This window comes from Myxine glutinosa, chromosome 2 (genome assembly GCF_964187855.1).
Source record: "Myxine glutinosa chromosome 2, kmMyxGlut1.1, whole genome shotgun sequence".
Classification (NCBI taxonomy): domain Eukaryota; kingdom Metazoa; phylum Chordata; class Myxini; order Myxiniformes; family Myxinidae; genus Myxine; species Myxine glutinosa.
The window spans coordinates 190,869,209-190,887,297 of NC_136262.1; the positions used below are offsets into that span (position 1 = coordinate 190,869,209).

At 44.7% G+C, this 18,089-nt stretch overlaps 1 protein-coding gene across 7 annotated transcripts in view; it reads right to left on the bottom strand.

Moving 5' to 3' along the window:
* The window catches only part of SMC5 (structural maintenance of chromosomes 5), a 314,964-nt gene that overhangs the window by 218,223 nt on the left and 78,652 nt on the right, over positions 1 to 18,089 (bottom strand). For 6 of the 7 annotated variants that reach the window (XM_078772122.1, XM_078772121.1, XM_078772120.1 and 3 more), the window contains 4 exons: positions 15,723 to 15,863; positions 3,617 to 3,778; positions 3,135 to 3,206; positions 123 to 378 (listed from right to left, as the gene is read on the bottom strand). In XM_078772122.1, the coding sequence (XP_078628248.1) occupies positions 123 to 378; positions 3,135 to 3,206; positions 3,617 to 3,778; positions 15,723 to 15,863 (631 nt within the window). The remainder of the gene's footprint in view (positions 1 to 122; positions 379 to 3,134; positions 3,207 to 3,616; positions 3,779 to 15,722; positions 15,864 to 18,089) is intronic. The other variant, XM_078772124.1, reaches the window with a different exon arrangement.

The window sequence follows — 18,089 nt, forward strand, 5'->3', positions numbered from 1 at the left end:
TTGTCGTCAATAATCATTTGAACATGAGAGTTCAAATCAGAAATCAGTTTGGGTTAAAAAAATTAACAACAACACTGACAACAAGTACAACCACCACCACATCACTTTTAATCAGCTCTCACCCCTCCTTTCATCTTCAGCGTTTTTAAAATCATCTTCGTGTTGCCGCAGCTCAAGCTCAAGTCTCATCATTTTATCGCAGACACGAGACAATTTAGCATCTGTGTCGCATAGCTCCAGCTGGACATCATGATCCTCCTCCAAAGAAGTCATCTCCAATTCCAGCTGTTCAAGCAACTTCCGAAGTGACAGCTTCTTTCTTTCACAGTCACCAAACTCTGTTTTTTTCAGATTTAAATTCTGTCTGGCCTCTTCAACCTGTTAAAAAAATTAAACATTAAAGGCAACTATCACATAGATGAAGTGGAGTAATTACATTTCTTAATTTTTTTTTAATTAAACACTTCGATTGAATGACTGCCAGAGTATGATCAAGGTTAGAAAAGGAATGGAAGTAAACCACTTTGGTCACTCGTTGCAAGCATGCAATTTAAAACAAATGAATGATCAGTGTGGTCTCCCAAAGCACTTTTTATTATCTTCAAATCAAAGCTTTGTGCTTCACTTATTTAAAGCCCTTTGTTTTATTGACTTTCTGTTTCACAGCACCACTTGGTTGTCTGCGACGTAAGGGTGGAAGGTGCGAGGAGAGCTCGGCGGGTGAAGTACCAACCGAGAATGAAGGTGTGGAGGTTGAAAGAGGTGACAGTAAGGGAGGCATTAAAAGAGAGGCTGAGTAGGGTCGAGGATGATGTGGTTGAGCTTGAAAGTGGTTGGATGTCGATGAAAGCTAGTCTGTTGGGAGCCGTTGGTGAGGTATGTGGATGGACAAAAGGACCACCGAGGCACTCGGAAACATGGTGGTGGGATGATGAAGTTGGAAAGAGGATTGACGAGAAGAGGAAGAAGTTCAAGGAGTGGCAGAAGGCAAAGGGTACGGGGGCAGAAACAGCAGAGCATGAAAGTTATAAGGCAGCCAGGAAGGCTGCAAAGAAAGAGGTAGCAAAGGCGCAGGAGGCATGTAGGAAAATGTTCGGAGAACGCTTGGATTCGGAAGAGGGTCAGAAAGCAGTATTCAGGATTGCAAAGCAGATAGCGAAAGAGAGGTGTGATGTGATGGGGGTGAGTTGCTTGAAGGATGAAGTGGGACAAATCGTTGTCGACCCAGATGGAATTAAAGGAAGATGGAAAAGATATATGGAAATGCTGTTGAATACAGAGAATGAATGGGATGGCAACATAGAGAGTAACCCAGTTTTAGGACCGGCAGAGAAGATAACTGAGAAGGAAGTTGAGGAAGCCATAAAAGCAATGAAGGGTAGAAAAGCTGGAGGGCCGATGGGAGTTGTGGGAGATATGTTGAAGGCAGCAGGAAGTTGGGGTGTGAAGAGAATGACAGAGATCTGTAATCTGGTGGTGAAAGAAGGCCGCATTCCAGTGGATTGGGAACTGAGTACCCTCGTCCCTCGATACAAGGGGAAAGGTGACCCTCTGGAGTGTGGCTCGTACCGAGCGATAAAGTTATTGGAGCATGGAATGAAGGTATTGGAAAAGGTGTTGGAGAGGAGGATAAGGAAGAAAGTGAAGATCGACGAAATACAGTTTGGATTCATGCCAGGAAGAGGAACGACAGACGTGCTTTTCATTGTGAGGCAGTTGCAGTAGAAGTACATGGAGAAGAGGAAGAAGTTGTTTCTTGGGTTTGTTGATCTGGAGAAAGCATTCGATAGGGTACCACGCAAAGTATTGACATGGGCATTGAGGAAGTTAGGAGTGGAGGAATGGTTGATCAGAGTAGTGATGGCAATGTACAAAAGAGCGCGCACAGCTGTAAGGACGAAGGACGGGAACAGTGGTGAGTTTGAGGTGAAGGTGGGAGTGCATCAGGGGTCGGTACCAAGTCCACTACTATTTGTAGCTGTGATGGAGGTGCTGGCTCAGAACGTAAAGGAGGGTTTACCGTGGGAGTTGTTGTATGCAGATGATCTGGTGTTGATTGCGGAAAGTATGGATGGACTGAAGGAAAAGATGAACACGTGGAAGGAATGTATGGAGACAAAAGGTCTGAAGGTGAATATCGGAAAGACGAAGGTGATGGCAAGTGGTAAAGCATGTGGTGAGGTGGAAAGAACTGGGAAGTGGCCCTGTGCTGTGTGTAGGAAGGGTGTCGGAGTGAACTCCATTCAATGTACAATGTGCGCTGAGTGGGTTCATCAAAAATGTAGTGGTCTGAGAGGGTCATTAACCAGTGTGGCAGCTACATTCAAATGTAAGGTGTGCACAGAGGGAGCTGCAGATGGAGGAAATGTTGAGTTGGATCTTGGAGACGGCGTGAAGCTGGAAGGTGTGAAAACATTTTGCTACCTCGGAGACATGCTGAATGGAGAAGGTGGATCAGACTCGGCAACGGTTGCTCGAGTGAGATGTGCATGGAAGAAGTTTCGGGAACTGAGTGGCGTGCTGATGATGAGGGGAGTGTCGTTGAAGCTGAAGGGAAAGGTGTATGCTGCATGTGTGAGAAGTGTTATGATTTATGGGAGGGAGACATGGGTAATGAACATAGAGCAGCAACGAAGGTTGGAAAGGGTGGAAATGCGAATGGTTCGACGGATGTGCGGAGTATCGTTGAGAGAGAGGAAGACAAATGATGAATTGCGAAAGATGATGGGAATAGAGCCTGTGATTGATGCTGTGAAGAGGAACAGGTTGAGATGGTTTGGTCATGTGTTGAGGAAGGATGAAAGTGACTGGTTGAGAAGAGTGGTGGAAATGAATGTAGAAGGAAGCAGAGGACGGGGAAGACCGAGAAAGACTTGGCTAAAGATGGTGGAAGAAGAAATGCGGGCAAGGGGGTTAACAAGGAGAGATGCAGAAAATAGGGGAAAATGGAGAAGATTGTCATGGGGACCGCAAGGCTAACCCCCGCTCTAGCAGGGAAAATGGCCTTTAAAATGCATGTTGTTGTTGTTGTTGTTGATTGTTTTATTGACTTTCCACTGCAAATTTGAACAAGCCTAAGATTTCAAATATAAAAAACACTGAACTATAACATCCACACACATCTACAAACTCACCTCGTCATCCTTTTTGTCCAATGAATCTTTTTTTACCTGACAGACATGTGAGAGTTTCTTTAAATTTATGTCCTAAAAAGGCAGAACACGATGTTTAAAAAGTCATTTTGTGAAAAAACATTTTCCTTCAGCAAAAAAGTCCATTTTCCTTAAGACACGATGCAATCGGAAAATTCAGTTACGCACACCAGCACACAACCCATATAATATGGCTCAGTTGCATTAAATCACTACAAATGCACAGTTGGGAAATTTTCACCAAAATAATCTACAACAACAAAAAAGAGAACAACATTCATAATTAAATAGCATACAAGTTGTAGTTTAACAGTCTTCAATCAGCCAGTCAATTATAATGTAGTTTTGTTGTGAGAAATTGCAAATCATTATAAATTGTCTGTGGATTGAATTGGAACAAATGTAATCACAAATATTGTTGCTCCCAAGACGAAAAACACTTTCCAAAATGCGCACAAATTTACCGTCTCCTCCATGTTTTGTCGACATTTTTCAGAATATGCTTTCAATTCTTCAACAAGTCGAATTTTTGGTTTCACATCCTTTTTAAGTTTCTCCAATTCAGTGTTCTTTTCAGTAACTTGCTTTTTCAGCTTCTCATACTTGACTCTATGAGCTTCATAATTCTGTAATGAAAAAAAAGAAGAGGAAAAGCGAACATGTATTCACACGACATGCACGTGCATACACAAAATTACGATGTGCATCAACAAAAACCAAAAAGGTCAAGGCATTAAAACAGACGAGGATTACTCTGCCAATGAATGGCTAGACCCCTAACAATGACAAGAGCAGACAGAAACCACAGACAAGAGGGATTTAGATTCTGCTCCACCACACAAGCAAGGACTTACCATATTTTTTGGTTCTTTGAAATAAGAAAATTCTGCTATAATTAGAGGTGGGTTTGGAGGGTTTGTTCACATCTGCTATTTTGTGAGTTTGTTTTTTTCACCTGTGCTTGTTTGTGGGTTTGGTTGTTCACCTCTGCTTACTTGTTTGTTCATATGTTCACATCTGCTTACTGTGGCTTTGTTACCTCTTACGGTGACAAAGTCCGTTTGTTTGTTTGACAAACCCCGTCTGTTTGGCTGTTTGTGAAAAAGATATCTCAAAAAGTTGTGGACGGATTCGGAAGAACATTGGTGGACAGGACAGGTTGGGTGTGTGACAAGGAAGAATTGGTTCAATTTTGGTTAAGATTTGAATCCAGATCCAGATCAGAGAATTTTAAAAGTGATTCTTCACCATAAGTGAGAGGGCCAAAACGATATATGGCATTATATTTCAAAAAGTTGTCAATGGATTATGACAAAAACATGGTGGATGAGTTGGTTAGGTGATAAGAACAAGCCAATTAGATTTTGGTTCAGGTCTGAATCCAGATCCGGCCTATTGGTGGGATACAAAACAAACTGTTCAGCCTGACGATTGACGATACAACTGCATGTAGAGAGCAGTTGTATTGTCACCCCAATTTATGGCTGCCTACTGAATCCTTAAATGATAACTAACCCATCACACATTAAACAATACTAGCAACGGTACCCGCCCTATGGGCGGGGCTTCAATTGGGAGGCCCAAATGAAAAGTTAAAATATCAGAAATTGAAGGCTTTTTTAAATTTTAAACGATTCATGTAAACATCCGGTAAATCATATCACACGCAAATCATCAAAATCTAAACAGTATCTTATTATAATTCACCAAATGTCCCACAGTGATCGATACACTATGATCGTAATGATTGTGAATCGTGTTCACAATCGCTATGTCGTATGTACTCCCGATACGTGTTTCCTTCAGTTGAAATGTGTTAGAATTCTCTCAAGCAGGGATTCAACCAGTGTCCTTATAAAAGGTCTTTGTCCGAGGTCACCGAGTTCGATCGGTGCAGCCGTGCAGCGATCGGTGCAGCCGTTTGTGCGGCACCCGGGAAAACAACATCGTCACAATGAGAATAATGAACGTTATGTGAACGCGAATGTTATACGTGAGTCCAAACCTGAGAATGCTGGAGACTAAAGCTGAAATATTCACCAAATGTCCCACAGTGATCGATACACGATGATCGTGATCAAGAATCGTGATCGATAATCGTGTTCACAATCGCTATGTCGTATGTACTCCTGATACGCGTTTCCTTCAGTTGAAATGGGTTAGAATTCTCTCAAGCAGGGATTCAACCCGTGTCCTTATAAAAGGTTTGTCCGAGGTCACCAAGTCCGATTGGTGCAGCTGTGCAGCGATTGGTGCAGCCGTTTGTGTGGCACCCGGGAAAACAACATCGTCACAATGAAAACATCATCACAATGAACGTTATGCGAACGCGAATGTTATGCGGGAGTCCAAACCTGAGAATAAAAACCACCTTTAGAGGCCATTTTTCCCTGCAAGCGGGGGTTGGCCTTTTTCGGGAACCGTGTTTTTGTGTTATTTTTTTCGTGTTTTCGGGTTTTCGTGTTTTCGGGAACCGTGGTTGTTGTTGTTTTTCGGTCCCCTTTTTGAAGCAATGTTTTACGGCCGGATGCCCTTCCTGACGCCAACCCTTTTTGCCGCCTTTAACGACAAACCTGACAGTTTCTGGACCTGATTTTACCTGACCTGATTTTACCTGATTTACCTGACAGGACAGACCTGATTTTAACGATAAACGACAAACAGGGAATTACCAGTGAACTGGTCGTCAATCTGACCTGAGACCTGAACCAAACCTGAGAATGCTGGAGACAAACTGAAATTGGGAAAACTAAATAGCCTATTTTACTCCTGGAGATCCCAGGATTATCCACCCAAAATATCGTTGCGATCAGTTCAGCAGTTTTTACGGTACCTTTGAACAGACAGACGGACGGACATTTGGTGAATTATAGTCAGATCACCACAGCAAATAATAAAAACAGCAAAATTAACCACATCCCATTCTGCAGAAGAGTACATTGCAAACTATCCCATTGCTCAGCAATCTCATGAGATTTAAGAATGACTCATGAACAGAATTTCGAAATATATGTTGAAGAGCAGACTGCTATTACCAGTAGTTGCACAATACAGCACGCACACAGTTACACAGTACAATGATGCCACAAGTGAATATCCTTTTGGGGGGGGGGGTGGGGGGGGGGGGTCCACAAAGCCGAGGATTCATGGAAGATTTTGTGCGACAAACAGGTTCTGTACTAAAATGCAAAATTCAGCAATTTAATCAAAAACATGGAAGCACACCAAGAGAAAGGGCAGAGGGACACAGTTACGAAATAATATGCCATTTTAAATGAAACGTGGATTTAAGTGAAGCATGTACAAGTTCAAGTCAATTGTGCCGTGGTATAAGGTAGTTTTAAAAATGAATGTTAACTGTTCAGTATAGTCCAGTGTGGCAAAAGCAGTCTTGTGGGGTTGGGCTTTATGGGGGATCTCAAGGTCACAGCCTCCTGGCTTTCTGGCCTGTGTGTGGAGAAAAGGAATGTGCCAATATGGGAAAAAGGTGGGGGCTTCGGCTTGGTGCAGTCAGCTGTGTATAGGCGAAAGTGACGTTCCGCAACCTATGGGTCGCAACGGATTTTCAATGGGTCGTCAATGTCACAATGTCATGCATTGCACGATCGTTTCAGAAATCGCGGGAAAAAAAAACCTTTATCGACGACTAGCAGAAGTACCCGGCATTGCCGGGCGGGGGGGGAGGGGAGGGGGAAGGGGAAGGGAGGGGGAGGGGAACGGGGGGGGAGGGGAGGGAGGGGGGAGGGGAGGGAGGGGGAGAAGAGGGGGGGGGAGGGGGAGAAGAGGAGGGAGTGGAGAAGAGGAGGGAGGGGAGAAGAGGGGGGGAGGGGGAGGGGAGGAGAGGGGAGGGGCAGGGGGAGGGGGAGGGGGAGGGGAGGGAGGCGGCAGGGGAGGGGGAGGGGGAGGGGAGGGGCAGGGGGAGGGGGGAGGGAGGGGCAGGGGGAGGGAGGGGGAGGGGAGGGGGAGGGAGGGGAGGAGAGAGGGGAGGGGGAAGGGAGGGGGAGGAGAGGGAGAGGGGGGAGGAGGGAGAGGGGAGGGAGGGAGGAGGAGGGGGAGGGGGGAGGGGAGGAGGGGGAGGGAGGGGGAGGAGGGAGGGGGGAGGAGGAGAGGGAGAAGGGGGAGGGGAGGGAGGGGAGGAGAGGGGAAGGGGAGGGGGGAGGGGGAAGGGGAGGAGGGAGGGGGAAGAGGAGGGGAGGGGAACGGGGGGGGAGGGGAGGAGAGGGGGGAGGGGAGGAGAGGGGGGGAGGGGAGAAGAGGGGGGGAGGGGAGAAGAGGGGGGGAAGTACCCGGCATTCCGTGTATAAACGTGAGGGAGAAGAGGGGGGAGGGGAGGAGAGGATGGGGAGGGGAGGAGAGGGGGGGAGAGGGAGGGGGGGAGGGGGGAGGGCGCGCGAATCATCGAATCAGCGCGCTGCTCTGCCACCGATTCAGATTCCGTGTATAATATTCCTTGCTGAAAAAAAATATGGATCTAAAGATGAAAGAAATAAAAACCTATGTGGTGTGAATGACAATGTTCCTCGCTGAAATGTGAAAAAACGCAATCGCGTGGCAAGGAACATCACGTGATCGCTCTGAGCGATCGATTGCAACTCTGCGTCGTGTCGTGGGCGTGGCCAACGTGGCCTCATGCTCCCAGGTGATTGGCTAACTCGAGCTCGAGAGCCATAATGCGCTACGTTATGGCAAAAACTATGGATCTAAAGATGAAAGGGAAAAAAACCTATGTGGTGTGAATGGCAATGTTCCTCGCTGAAATGTGAAAAAACGGAATCGCTTTTCGCTCTGAAATACATGCGAACGCGTAACTGAGTTAATGGCAGCAAGGAACATCACGTGATCGCTCTGAGCGAATCAGCGCACTGCTCTGCCATTCCGGTCATAATATGCCTCGCTGAAATGCGCTGAGGTAAAAATATGGTTTAAAAATATTATGAAATAAATTTTTCGGTCGACCATGTTCTTCCCAGGCTCAATGGCCATGTTTGTGCCAAATATCAAGTATGTGAGCCTCTCCGTTTAGGAGTCTACCGGTAACATTACTTACACACACACACACACACACACACACACACACACACACACACACACACACACACACACACACACACACACAAACTGTGTTTTATATATATAGATTTACTTCTCCCGACTGAACAGAACAGGGATCAAACGAACGCCGACACAAACTTTATAGTGTGGACTCTTCTACCACGCTGTACCGATGTACCGCGTGTGCATCCGGTAAGTCAGATCATACATTTAGTTTCCGACATGCGAATGTCCATTGCTTTTCATTTGAAAGATTGAGCTGTGAGCGTAAGGTACTCGCCATTGCTAGAAAGTATCAGCCTGTGTTCCTGAACTATGGGTTCACCTTGAATATCGATAAGCACAATGTTCATCGACCACAGTGTGTGATATGCCTTGACATGTTGGCCAACGAGCCCCTCAGGCCCCAAAAGCTGAAACGGCACCTCGAGAAGAAGCATGGAGATCATGACAACAAGTCGCGGGAGTTTTTTGTCCGGAATGAACGCGAGATGAACAACAGCAAGTCAGTAATGAGTTCGGCTGTTTTTCCGTCGAAGGGACTGACCAAAGCCAGCTACCTGGTGGCGGCGAAGATAGCCAAAGAAAAGAAACCGTACACTATTGCGGGAAAGTTTTTTGTTTTTTTTCGTAAAAGTATTTCACTGCATTGGCGGTTTGTAGGTTCATAAAGTAATACATGGCGCTGTAAGTATAGTTAAATTATCATCATCATCATCATCATCATCATCATCATCATCATCATCATCTCGACTTGATCGACATCGTGTCCGACTTGAGACACTGTTCAGGAAGGACACTTCAGTAAAGTTTTGGCTGACAGTGTCTCATGAGTACCCAGAGATTGCACATCTCATGGTAAAGTTCCTGATGCCATTCACGACGACGTGGATGTGTGAGGCAGGTTTCTCAACGGTGGCATATCTGAAGTCCAAGTATCGAAACAAACTGGAGACAGTGGCCCTGTGCACCAACCTGAGAATCGCATTGTCGCCGCTTCAAAGCTGAATCGATGATCTCGTAGCCAATATGCAAAGTCAACCATCGCACTGATGTGGATGATCCACATCTACAATGTTGCTAACAGAACATTTGAATTAGGCTTGTAAGTTTCACTTTCGGGTTTAATCAGTGAAAGTTGTTTATTTAATGTGGTTCATGATAACGGAACATTGAACTTGGATATAAGTTCAGATGCATATGGGGTTTTTTTCAGTAAAGGTTATTCTTGTTTTGTTTATCAGTTCATGTTACATTTTAAGTTCATCATCTATTCACGATACAACAACAACAACAACAACAACAACAACAACAACAACAACAACAGGCATTTTAAAGGCCATTTTCCCTGCTAGAGCGGGGGTTAGCCTTGCGGTCCCCATGACCATCTTCAGCATAGACTGGAAGAAGAGTTCGTCAACAAAATAGAAGAGATTAAATTGATAAAACTCAGATGGACCAAAACTTTATCGCATAGAAAACAATAAACGGAAAAAATTCTTAGTGAGGCGAACCAACCATTCAATCAGAAAAATGATTTTCAAATCATCCACCTTGAAGGAAATCAATGTCATGTGTTTCGCAGCGGCACTAATTCAAGAAAAAGTAACAGGAAAACAACACCAGAAGAAAAAAAAAACAGGCCCTACAAATAGAAAGCAAATTCCACATTGGATAGACAGATATTAGAGACACAAAGAGAGCAACTGTGGAAGGACACAGGCCAAATACAACAAACAGTTCAAGAAAGGAAACAGACACCAAAAATTAAAAAAGAGAATCCAAAGAGTAAAAAACAAATACGAAATCGTAGACAAAGACCTCGAGTGTTTGGGTGTTGAAAACAACATGCATTTTAAGGCCATTTTCCTTGCTAGAGCAGGGGTTAGCCTTGCGGTCCCCATGACAATCTTCTCCATTTTGCCCTATTTTCTGCATCTCTCCTCGTTAACCCCATTCCGTGCATTTCTTCTTCCACCATCTTCAGCCAAGTCTTTCTCGGTCTTCCCCGTCCTCTACTTCCTTCCACATTCATTTCCATCACTCTTCTCAACCAGTCACTTTCATCCTTCCTCAACACATGACCAAACCATCTCAACCTATTCCTCTTCACAGCATCAATCAAAGGCTCTATTCCCATCATCTTTCGCAATTCATCATTTGTCTTCCTCTCTCTCAACGATACTCCGAACATCCACCGAACCATTCGCATTTCCACCCTTTCCAGCCTTCGTTGCTGCTCTACGTTCGTTACCCATGTCTCGCTCCCATAAATCATAACACTTCTCACACATGCAGCATACACCTTTCCCTTCAGCTTCAATAACACTCCCCTCCTCGTCAGCACGCCACTCAGTTCCCGAAACTTCTTCCATGCACATCTCACTCTAGCAACCATTGCCGAGTCTGATCCACCTTCTCCATTCAGCATGTCTCCTAGGTAACAAAATGTTTTCACACCTTCCACTCAACATTTCCTCCCTCTGCAGCTCTCTCTGTGCACACCTTACACTTGAATGTAGCTGCCACACTGGTTAATGACCCTCTCAAACTACTACATTTTTGATGAACCCACTCAGCGCACATTGTACATTGAATTGAGTTCACTCCGACACCCTTCCTGCACATAGCACATGGCCACTTCCCAGTTCTTTCCACCTCACCACATGCTTTACCATTTGCCATCACCTTTGTTTTTCCGATATTCACCTTCAGACCTTTTTCCTCCATACATTCCTTCCACTTGTTCATCTTCTGCTTCAGTCCATCCATACTTTCTGCAATCAACACCAAATCATCTGCATACAACAACTCCCATGGTAAACCCTCCTTTACGTTCCGAGCCAGCACCTCCATCATAGCTAAAAATAGTAGTGGACTTAGTACCGACCCCTGATGCACTCCCACCTTCACCTCAAACTCACCACTGTTCCCGTCCTTTGTCCTTACAGCTGTGCGCGCTCTTTTGTACATTGCCATCACTACTCTGATCAACCATTCCTCCACTCCCAACTTCCTCAATGCCCATGTCACGACTTCACGTGGAACCCTATCGAATGCTTTCTCCAGATCAACAAACCCAAGAAACAACTTCTTCCTCTTCTCCATATACTTCTCCTGCAACTGCCTCACAATAAAAGCATGCCTGTCGTTCCTCTTCCTGGCATAAATCCAAACTGCATTTCGTCAATCTTCACTTTCTTCCTTATCCTCCTCGCCAACACCCTTTCCAATACCTTCATTCCATGCTCCAATAACTTTATCGCTCGATACGCGCCACAGTCCAGAGGGTTGCCTTTCCCCTTGTATAGGACGAGGGTACTCAGTTCCCAATCCACTGGAATGCGGCCTTCTTTCACCACCAGATTGCAGATCTCTGTCATTCTCTTCACACCCCAATTTCCCGCTGCCTTCAACATATCTCCCACAACTCCCGTCGGCCCTCCCCCTTTTCTAATCTTCATTGCTTCAATCGCTTCCTCAACTTCCTTCTCGGTTATCTTCTCTGCCGGTCCTAAAACTGGGTTACTCTCTATGTTGCCATCCCATTCATTCTCTGCATTCAACAGTATTTCCATATATCTCTTCCATCTTCCTTTAATTCCATCTGGGTCCACAACGATTTGTCCCACTTCATCCTTAAAGCAACTCACCCCCATCACATCACACCTCTCTTTCGCTATCTGCTTTGCAATCCTGAATACCGCTCTCTGACCCTCTTCCAAATCAAAGCGTTCTCCGAACATTTTCCTACATGCCTCCTGCGCCTTTGCTACCTCTTTCTTTGCAGCCTTCTTGGCTACCTTATAACTTTGATGCTCTTCCTTTTCTGCCCCCGTACCCTTCGCCTTCTGCCACTCCTTGAACCTCTTCCTCTTCTCGTCAATCTTCTTTCCAACTTCATCATCCCACCACCATGTTTCCGAGTGCCTCGGTGGTCCTTTTGTCCATCCACATACCTCACCAACGGCTCCCAACAGACTTTCTTTCATTGACATCCAAACACTTTCAAGCTCAACCACATCATCCTCTACCATACTCAGCCTCTCTTTTAATGCCCCCCTCACCGTCACCTCTTTCAACCTCCACACCTTCACACCTTCATTCTAGGTTGGTACTTCACCCGCCGAGCTCTCCTCGCACCTTTCAACCTTATGTCGCAGACAACCAAGTGGTGCTGTGAAACAGCCTCCTCCCCCGGGATCACCTTTGTGTCCCGGAGGTGTGCCCCATCTCGCCAACGCACCATCAGGTAGTCAACGGTTGTCGTCGACCCACCTGACGTGTATGTAACAAGCTTATTCTCCTCTTTCTGGAACTGAGTATTACAAATCAACAAATCAGCTCCATCAGCAAACTCCAAAATCCTTTCACCTTCTCCATTTCTCACACCATATCCGTAACCCCCATGAACTCCCTCAAAACCGTCCATACTCCTTCCCACATGTCCATTTAGGTCTCCTCCTACCACAACAACTTCCTTATCTTTCACGTTTTCCATCAGCTTCTCTATTGCACACCAGAACTTGTCCTTCTCTTCATCGCTCTGACCAACCTGCGGAGCATATCCCGAGATGACGTTCACCAAGAGCTTTCCCATCATCATTTTCACCATCATCAACCTTTCACTCACTCTCGTCACACTCACCACACTGTCTACAAACTCCTCAGAAAACATGACACCAACACCATTCACGCATTCTGGGCACCCTTGCCACACAAACTTGTATTTCTGTCCCTGCCTACCCTCCACCATTCTCACACCACTTCCCTTCCATCTTGTCTCCTGCACACAACACATGTCCACTCTTCTTCTGACCAATACTTCCACCACTTCACCTGATCTCCCTGTCATTGTCCCTACATTCCATGTCCCAAACCTCAGAAACCGATCTCACGTCGGGCATCAGACTTTTCGTCGTCATAAATGGAGTGATTTCCACCTTTGCTTCGATCGGGTTCCCCACCTTGAGTTTTGACGAGAGGGAGTGGGGTCCCCCATGGTGGGGTACTTCGGGCTGTACCCTGCCCATATCTAGTTGTAATTGTCATGGTTCTCTTTTTGAGGCAATGTTTTTATGGCCGGATGCCCTTCCTGACGCCAACCCTTTTAGTCGCCTCTTACGACACGCAGAATTGAAATCTCAAAGAATTGAGAACCAGTTCACTGGTAATTCCCTGTTTGTCGTAAAAGGCGACAAAAAGGGTTGGCGTCAGGAAGGGCATCCGGCCGTAAAACATTGCTTCAAAAAGGGGACCAAAAAAACCAACAACAACCACGGTTCCCGAAAAAGGCCAACCCCTGCTTTGCGGGGAAAAATGGCCTCTAAAGGTGTTTTTTTTTTTTTACGACACGCAGGGATACGGTGTACCTATTCTAAACCGGGGTACACACCAGTACTGTATCTTGGTAAGGGTTCGGTTCATCTATTCACGATGTATCTATCTATTCATGGTGTATCTATTCACGATGAAGATTAAAATAAAGTTCAAACACCTTATCTTGGCATGTCACTTTAATAATTAAAGTTTTATTCTATTTCACAAAAGAGACACTGCCAATGAATGTTGGTGAGATTCATCTTCATCTTCTTCATTAAATCTTCATCCGGATTCATCGTAGGGGCAGATTCATCTCTTCCGAAGCTGCTAACAAGGCAGGGAGTTTACGCCTAATTGGCTGACAATAATAGCAAGTGGGCGGTGTCTGTGATCGAAGTCGCTGCTCATTCTCAAGGGGGGCGTGGTCTCTCGCTCTCTCTCTCCTCATGGTCATGGAGATCCGTACAAAATAACAAAATCAGACAGTGTTTGGTATGATTGTCGTCACTTTGCTTTATTGTTCAATTACGAATTGTACTACTGTACAAAGATGATGAACCGAACCCTTACCAAGATATTAACGTCATAAGCAATCGATATTTCCTTGACGGTTTGTGGGGGGGGGGGGGGGGGAGGTGGGGTTCGATGGGTCGCACCTGGATGGATGCCTGGGTTTTTTATTGGGTCCTGAGTTAAAAAGGTTGCGGAACACAGGGCTAAAGGTTTGAGACCTACTTGCACAAGAAAGGGACATGGCTGTGTTTAGGCAAACTGTCCAAGTTCGACTTGCACAAGAAAGAGACATAGACTGGGGCAGAGGTTTGTTATGAAGCAAGCTGAACCGCACCAAGGCTCTGCCATTCACTGAGACAACAGAATGCAGACATTGAGAGGCCATACCTCTTAGTTGACCTTGCGTGAAACAAAGAAAACATCACGAGAGCGTGCATTGGATTCAGGAGAGCAGGAGACGGATGGAATGTGATGCAACACCAAATGGACAAATCGCCTTTCCAAATCGCCTTTCCGGGGGATGAGAGAGGGCTCGGCTGTTTGCAGTTCATCCTGACGGACTGCATATGCAAACCAGCATCCAATGAAGGGACACGAGTGCTGTACGAGGACACCGTTGGGTTCCACACTCCAAGCCCTAGTTCACTAACTAGCTGCATCCATGCGGAGGCTGGTCGTCTTGTCTACTGGGGGTTATTTGATGACTGCTGCTGTGCTGGGGTCGCGGAGACGACTTCCAGACAAGAAACTCCTCTCTGGTCACAGAGACAGCACCAAGAACACAGCCCAATATCCCTCCTCACTTCTTTCTCCTTCTCCTTCTTTCTCTCCCTCTCTTCATTCTTCAGCTGCCAGTTTGCATTGGGTTCTTTTTCTGTATTTAACATCACTCAGCATGGTCTGTGGACACAGAAGTCTGATGTGTGCTGATGTGGGACCAAGCTCACGGAGAGAACTTGCAATGTGACTGGCATGGTCGGACTTCAACCTGTACAACCCATCTGGACAAGTTGGTTTGAACGTGTGAAATGCTGACTCTGACCATCTGTAACCCACTGAAGTCTTATGTATTACAAACTGGTTACCGGAGATAAATTGCCAAACATGGAAGTTTGAATCGATGCTTGATTGCATACAAATCTGTGAAATGTGTGTTTTATAATCTGGGGGACATTAATCATTGAAGGTTTCTTTTCAACAGTATTAATTCGTTTCAGTATAATAAAAGTAGTTTATGTGTACTTAATATGTAGTTCAAGTATAAATATATTTTTACTTCTTAAATATTGTTTATTAAATCACCTTCTGCCTTGTGTCATGTGGTGGTTTCACATGTATTGTGAGAAAATGGACATATTATTGTCACAAATCCTTTTTACCGCACTCCCCTCGGGGCAACTGGTGCACTCACATTGGTGCTTCAAGGCAGTACTAACAACACTTAGAAGAATAATGAGAGAGTAAGGCAAAGTGAAAGGGTTAGGGGAAAGCACAGGGGGTGCACAAGCGGGATACAAAAGCCCATTTCTGAAAAAGATTAAATCTGTACACAAGCAAATTATCACAAAAAGTTTAAGTTTGAGGAATTAAATAAATAAATAAATCACGATTTTGGAACAACCTGCATATCAATCATATCAACACAAACTGCATGTGCATGTCCAACCAAAGAGCAACACTTACCAATATATGCTTTTTCTTTTCCAACAGAGTAATCTGATCAAGATATTTTTTATACTCATTGTGTCGTTGCATTTCTTGTCTGTTTCTCTCATTTTGTCGCTGAAGTTTCTCCATGTGCTTTTCTTTTTCATCACATTTGCTCTGAAACAAAATTTAAACTCATGCTCTTATTGTGCTTCAAGATGAAAAAGAACCAATAAATTACTGCTTTACTATAGAACTATAAAATTAAATACCTATTCAAATTGCAAAAACTGAATATGCTGTGCATGTATTGCTTTATTTTTATAGTTCAAATTGTCACACCTTTACAGTATTTCAAGCTATAATATATGGACAGCCCGGAACAAAGTATTTTGGAACATAATTTAAAGGATCGACTTATATGCACCATCATTTTTACCAATGTTCATTAGTCTCATATTATATATATATATATATATATATATATATATATACATACAGACTTGGCATTTAATATGGAATTTTTTTTTTTCCTTGACTTGGGTTTACTTTCTTAACTCAGTATATCAATCTGGTGAGTTTCTTTTACACTTTGGTGATTTATTTGTTAAAAGAACCATGTCACTGATTGTCTGTCGCAGCAACAAGTCAACAACAGGATTATATCACAGGTGGCGTGGCAAAATGTACGGACAGGTGCATTTGATGATTGGCTTCACAGTCGGGTATACAAAGGTTGTTGCGTTCTGTATTAGTGGAAAACAACTGCTGCACGTCTCCAAAAGCTATTGCCGCTTCCTCTGGAGATGGTCCGTCAACTCGACAATGCTGTTTGTCATGGAGTGGTGGCTTTATGAAATTACGGCATGAAACAGCGTGCTATTGCTCGGCAGTATGGCATCACTTAAGGTCAGGTGTCAAAGATCCTGAAACGAAATGCTCAGAGGGGTGTCCCTACTCCAATACCGAGGCCAGGACGTCCCCGCAGAACCACAAGGAGGGATGATTGCCAGCTGCACCGGTTAGTCCGCAATGGCCATACCAAGTCAGCTAATCGGCTTAGGGCTGAGTGGCAGCAACTGACAAATGTGCCTGTATCCAGAAGGCTAGTCAACCAACGACTGGTTCAAGCAGGCTATCGTGCCAGGCGTCCCCTGAGAAAGCCACGCCTGACCAGACAACACCGCCAGCGCCGATTGCAGTGGGCCAGAGAGCACCGTCAATGGCAGCCAGGACACTGGAATCACGTGATCTTCAGTGACGAGTCTAGATTTCTGGTCTATCGTCAAGATGGCCACGTCCGAGTGTGCAGACAAGTGCATGAAGCCTACAACGAAGATTGTATAGTGCCAAGAGTCCAAGCTGGAGGTGGTGGGGTGACCGTTTGGGCTGCTTTTCATGCAGGGGGCAAAACTGACCTGGTTGTTCTGAATGGAAACCTGAACCGGTTCAAGTACAGGGCCATTCTGGAAGAAACATTGCTTCCATTTGCTCGTGCAGCCTTTCGAGGAAACTTTGTCTTCCAAGATGACAATGCACGGCTTCATCGTGCTCGCATGATCCAACACTTTCTTGCTGACCGTGGTGTAGAGCATATGGGGTGGCCTGCCATGTCCCCGGATATGAATCCGATAGAGAACTTGTGGGCAGAATTAACGCGTCAAATCGACCACTTGGACCAGCAGCCTACCTCTGTGCGTGAATTGCAGCAGGCTATTGTCACTGCATGGCAAGCGATTCCTGTCCAAACCTTGGCAAATCTCGTGAACAGCATGCCTCAACGTGTACGTGCTCTCCTGAATTCTCGTGGGGGTTACACGAAGTACTGAACTCTAATTTTACTGTCCGCAATCCCAGTCGTAATTTAACTTTAGTTTTGTTTCAAAAATTTTTGGCTAATGTGCAAAATGAAGAGATACTTCTGGAAAACGTACAGAAGTTTAACACAGTACTGTCCATGAATAGAGTTCGATATCAGTTTACATCACTTTCAAGGATCAATTTATTTGTTTTGAAATGTCAAATGTGGTTTTTGTTTCTTTTAAAGGTCACATTAACAAAATCTAGAATAATTTCAACATAATTCCAATGAACTTTTGGTTCTAAGACATCTTGAAAAGTAAGTTCACCCCCACAAAAAAAATATTCCATATTAAATGCCAAGTCTGTATATATATATATATATATATATTGTTGCGGATTTGAGAATCCTGTTTTTTTTGTGTGTAAATATCACCCTCTGTAAGTGTAATGAATTCTTGTAAATATCTCCGTTTTGTGTGTAAAGGTCAAAGGTCGTCCTCTTAGTTAGTCCATATACATGCACGTAGCAAATCATATACCCTTCTAAATAGTTATTTCTTTATTATGTGTATTAGTTTAAGGCTGTGTTTCCCATTAATT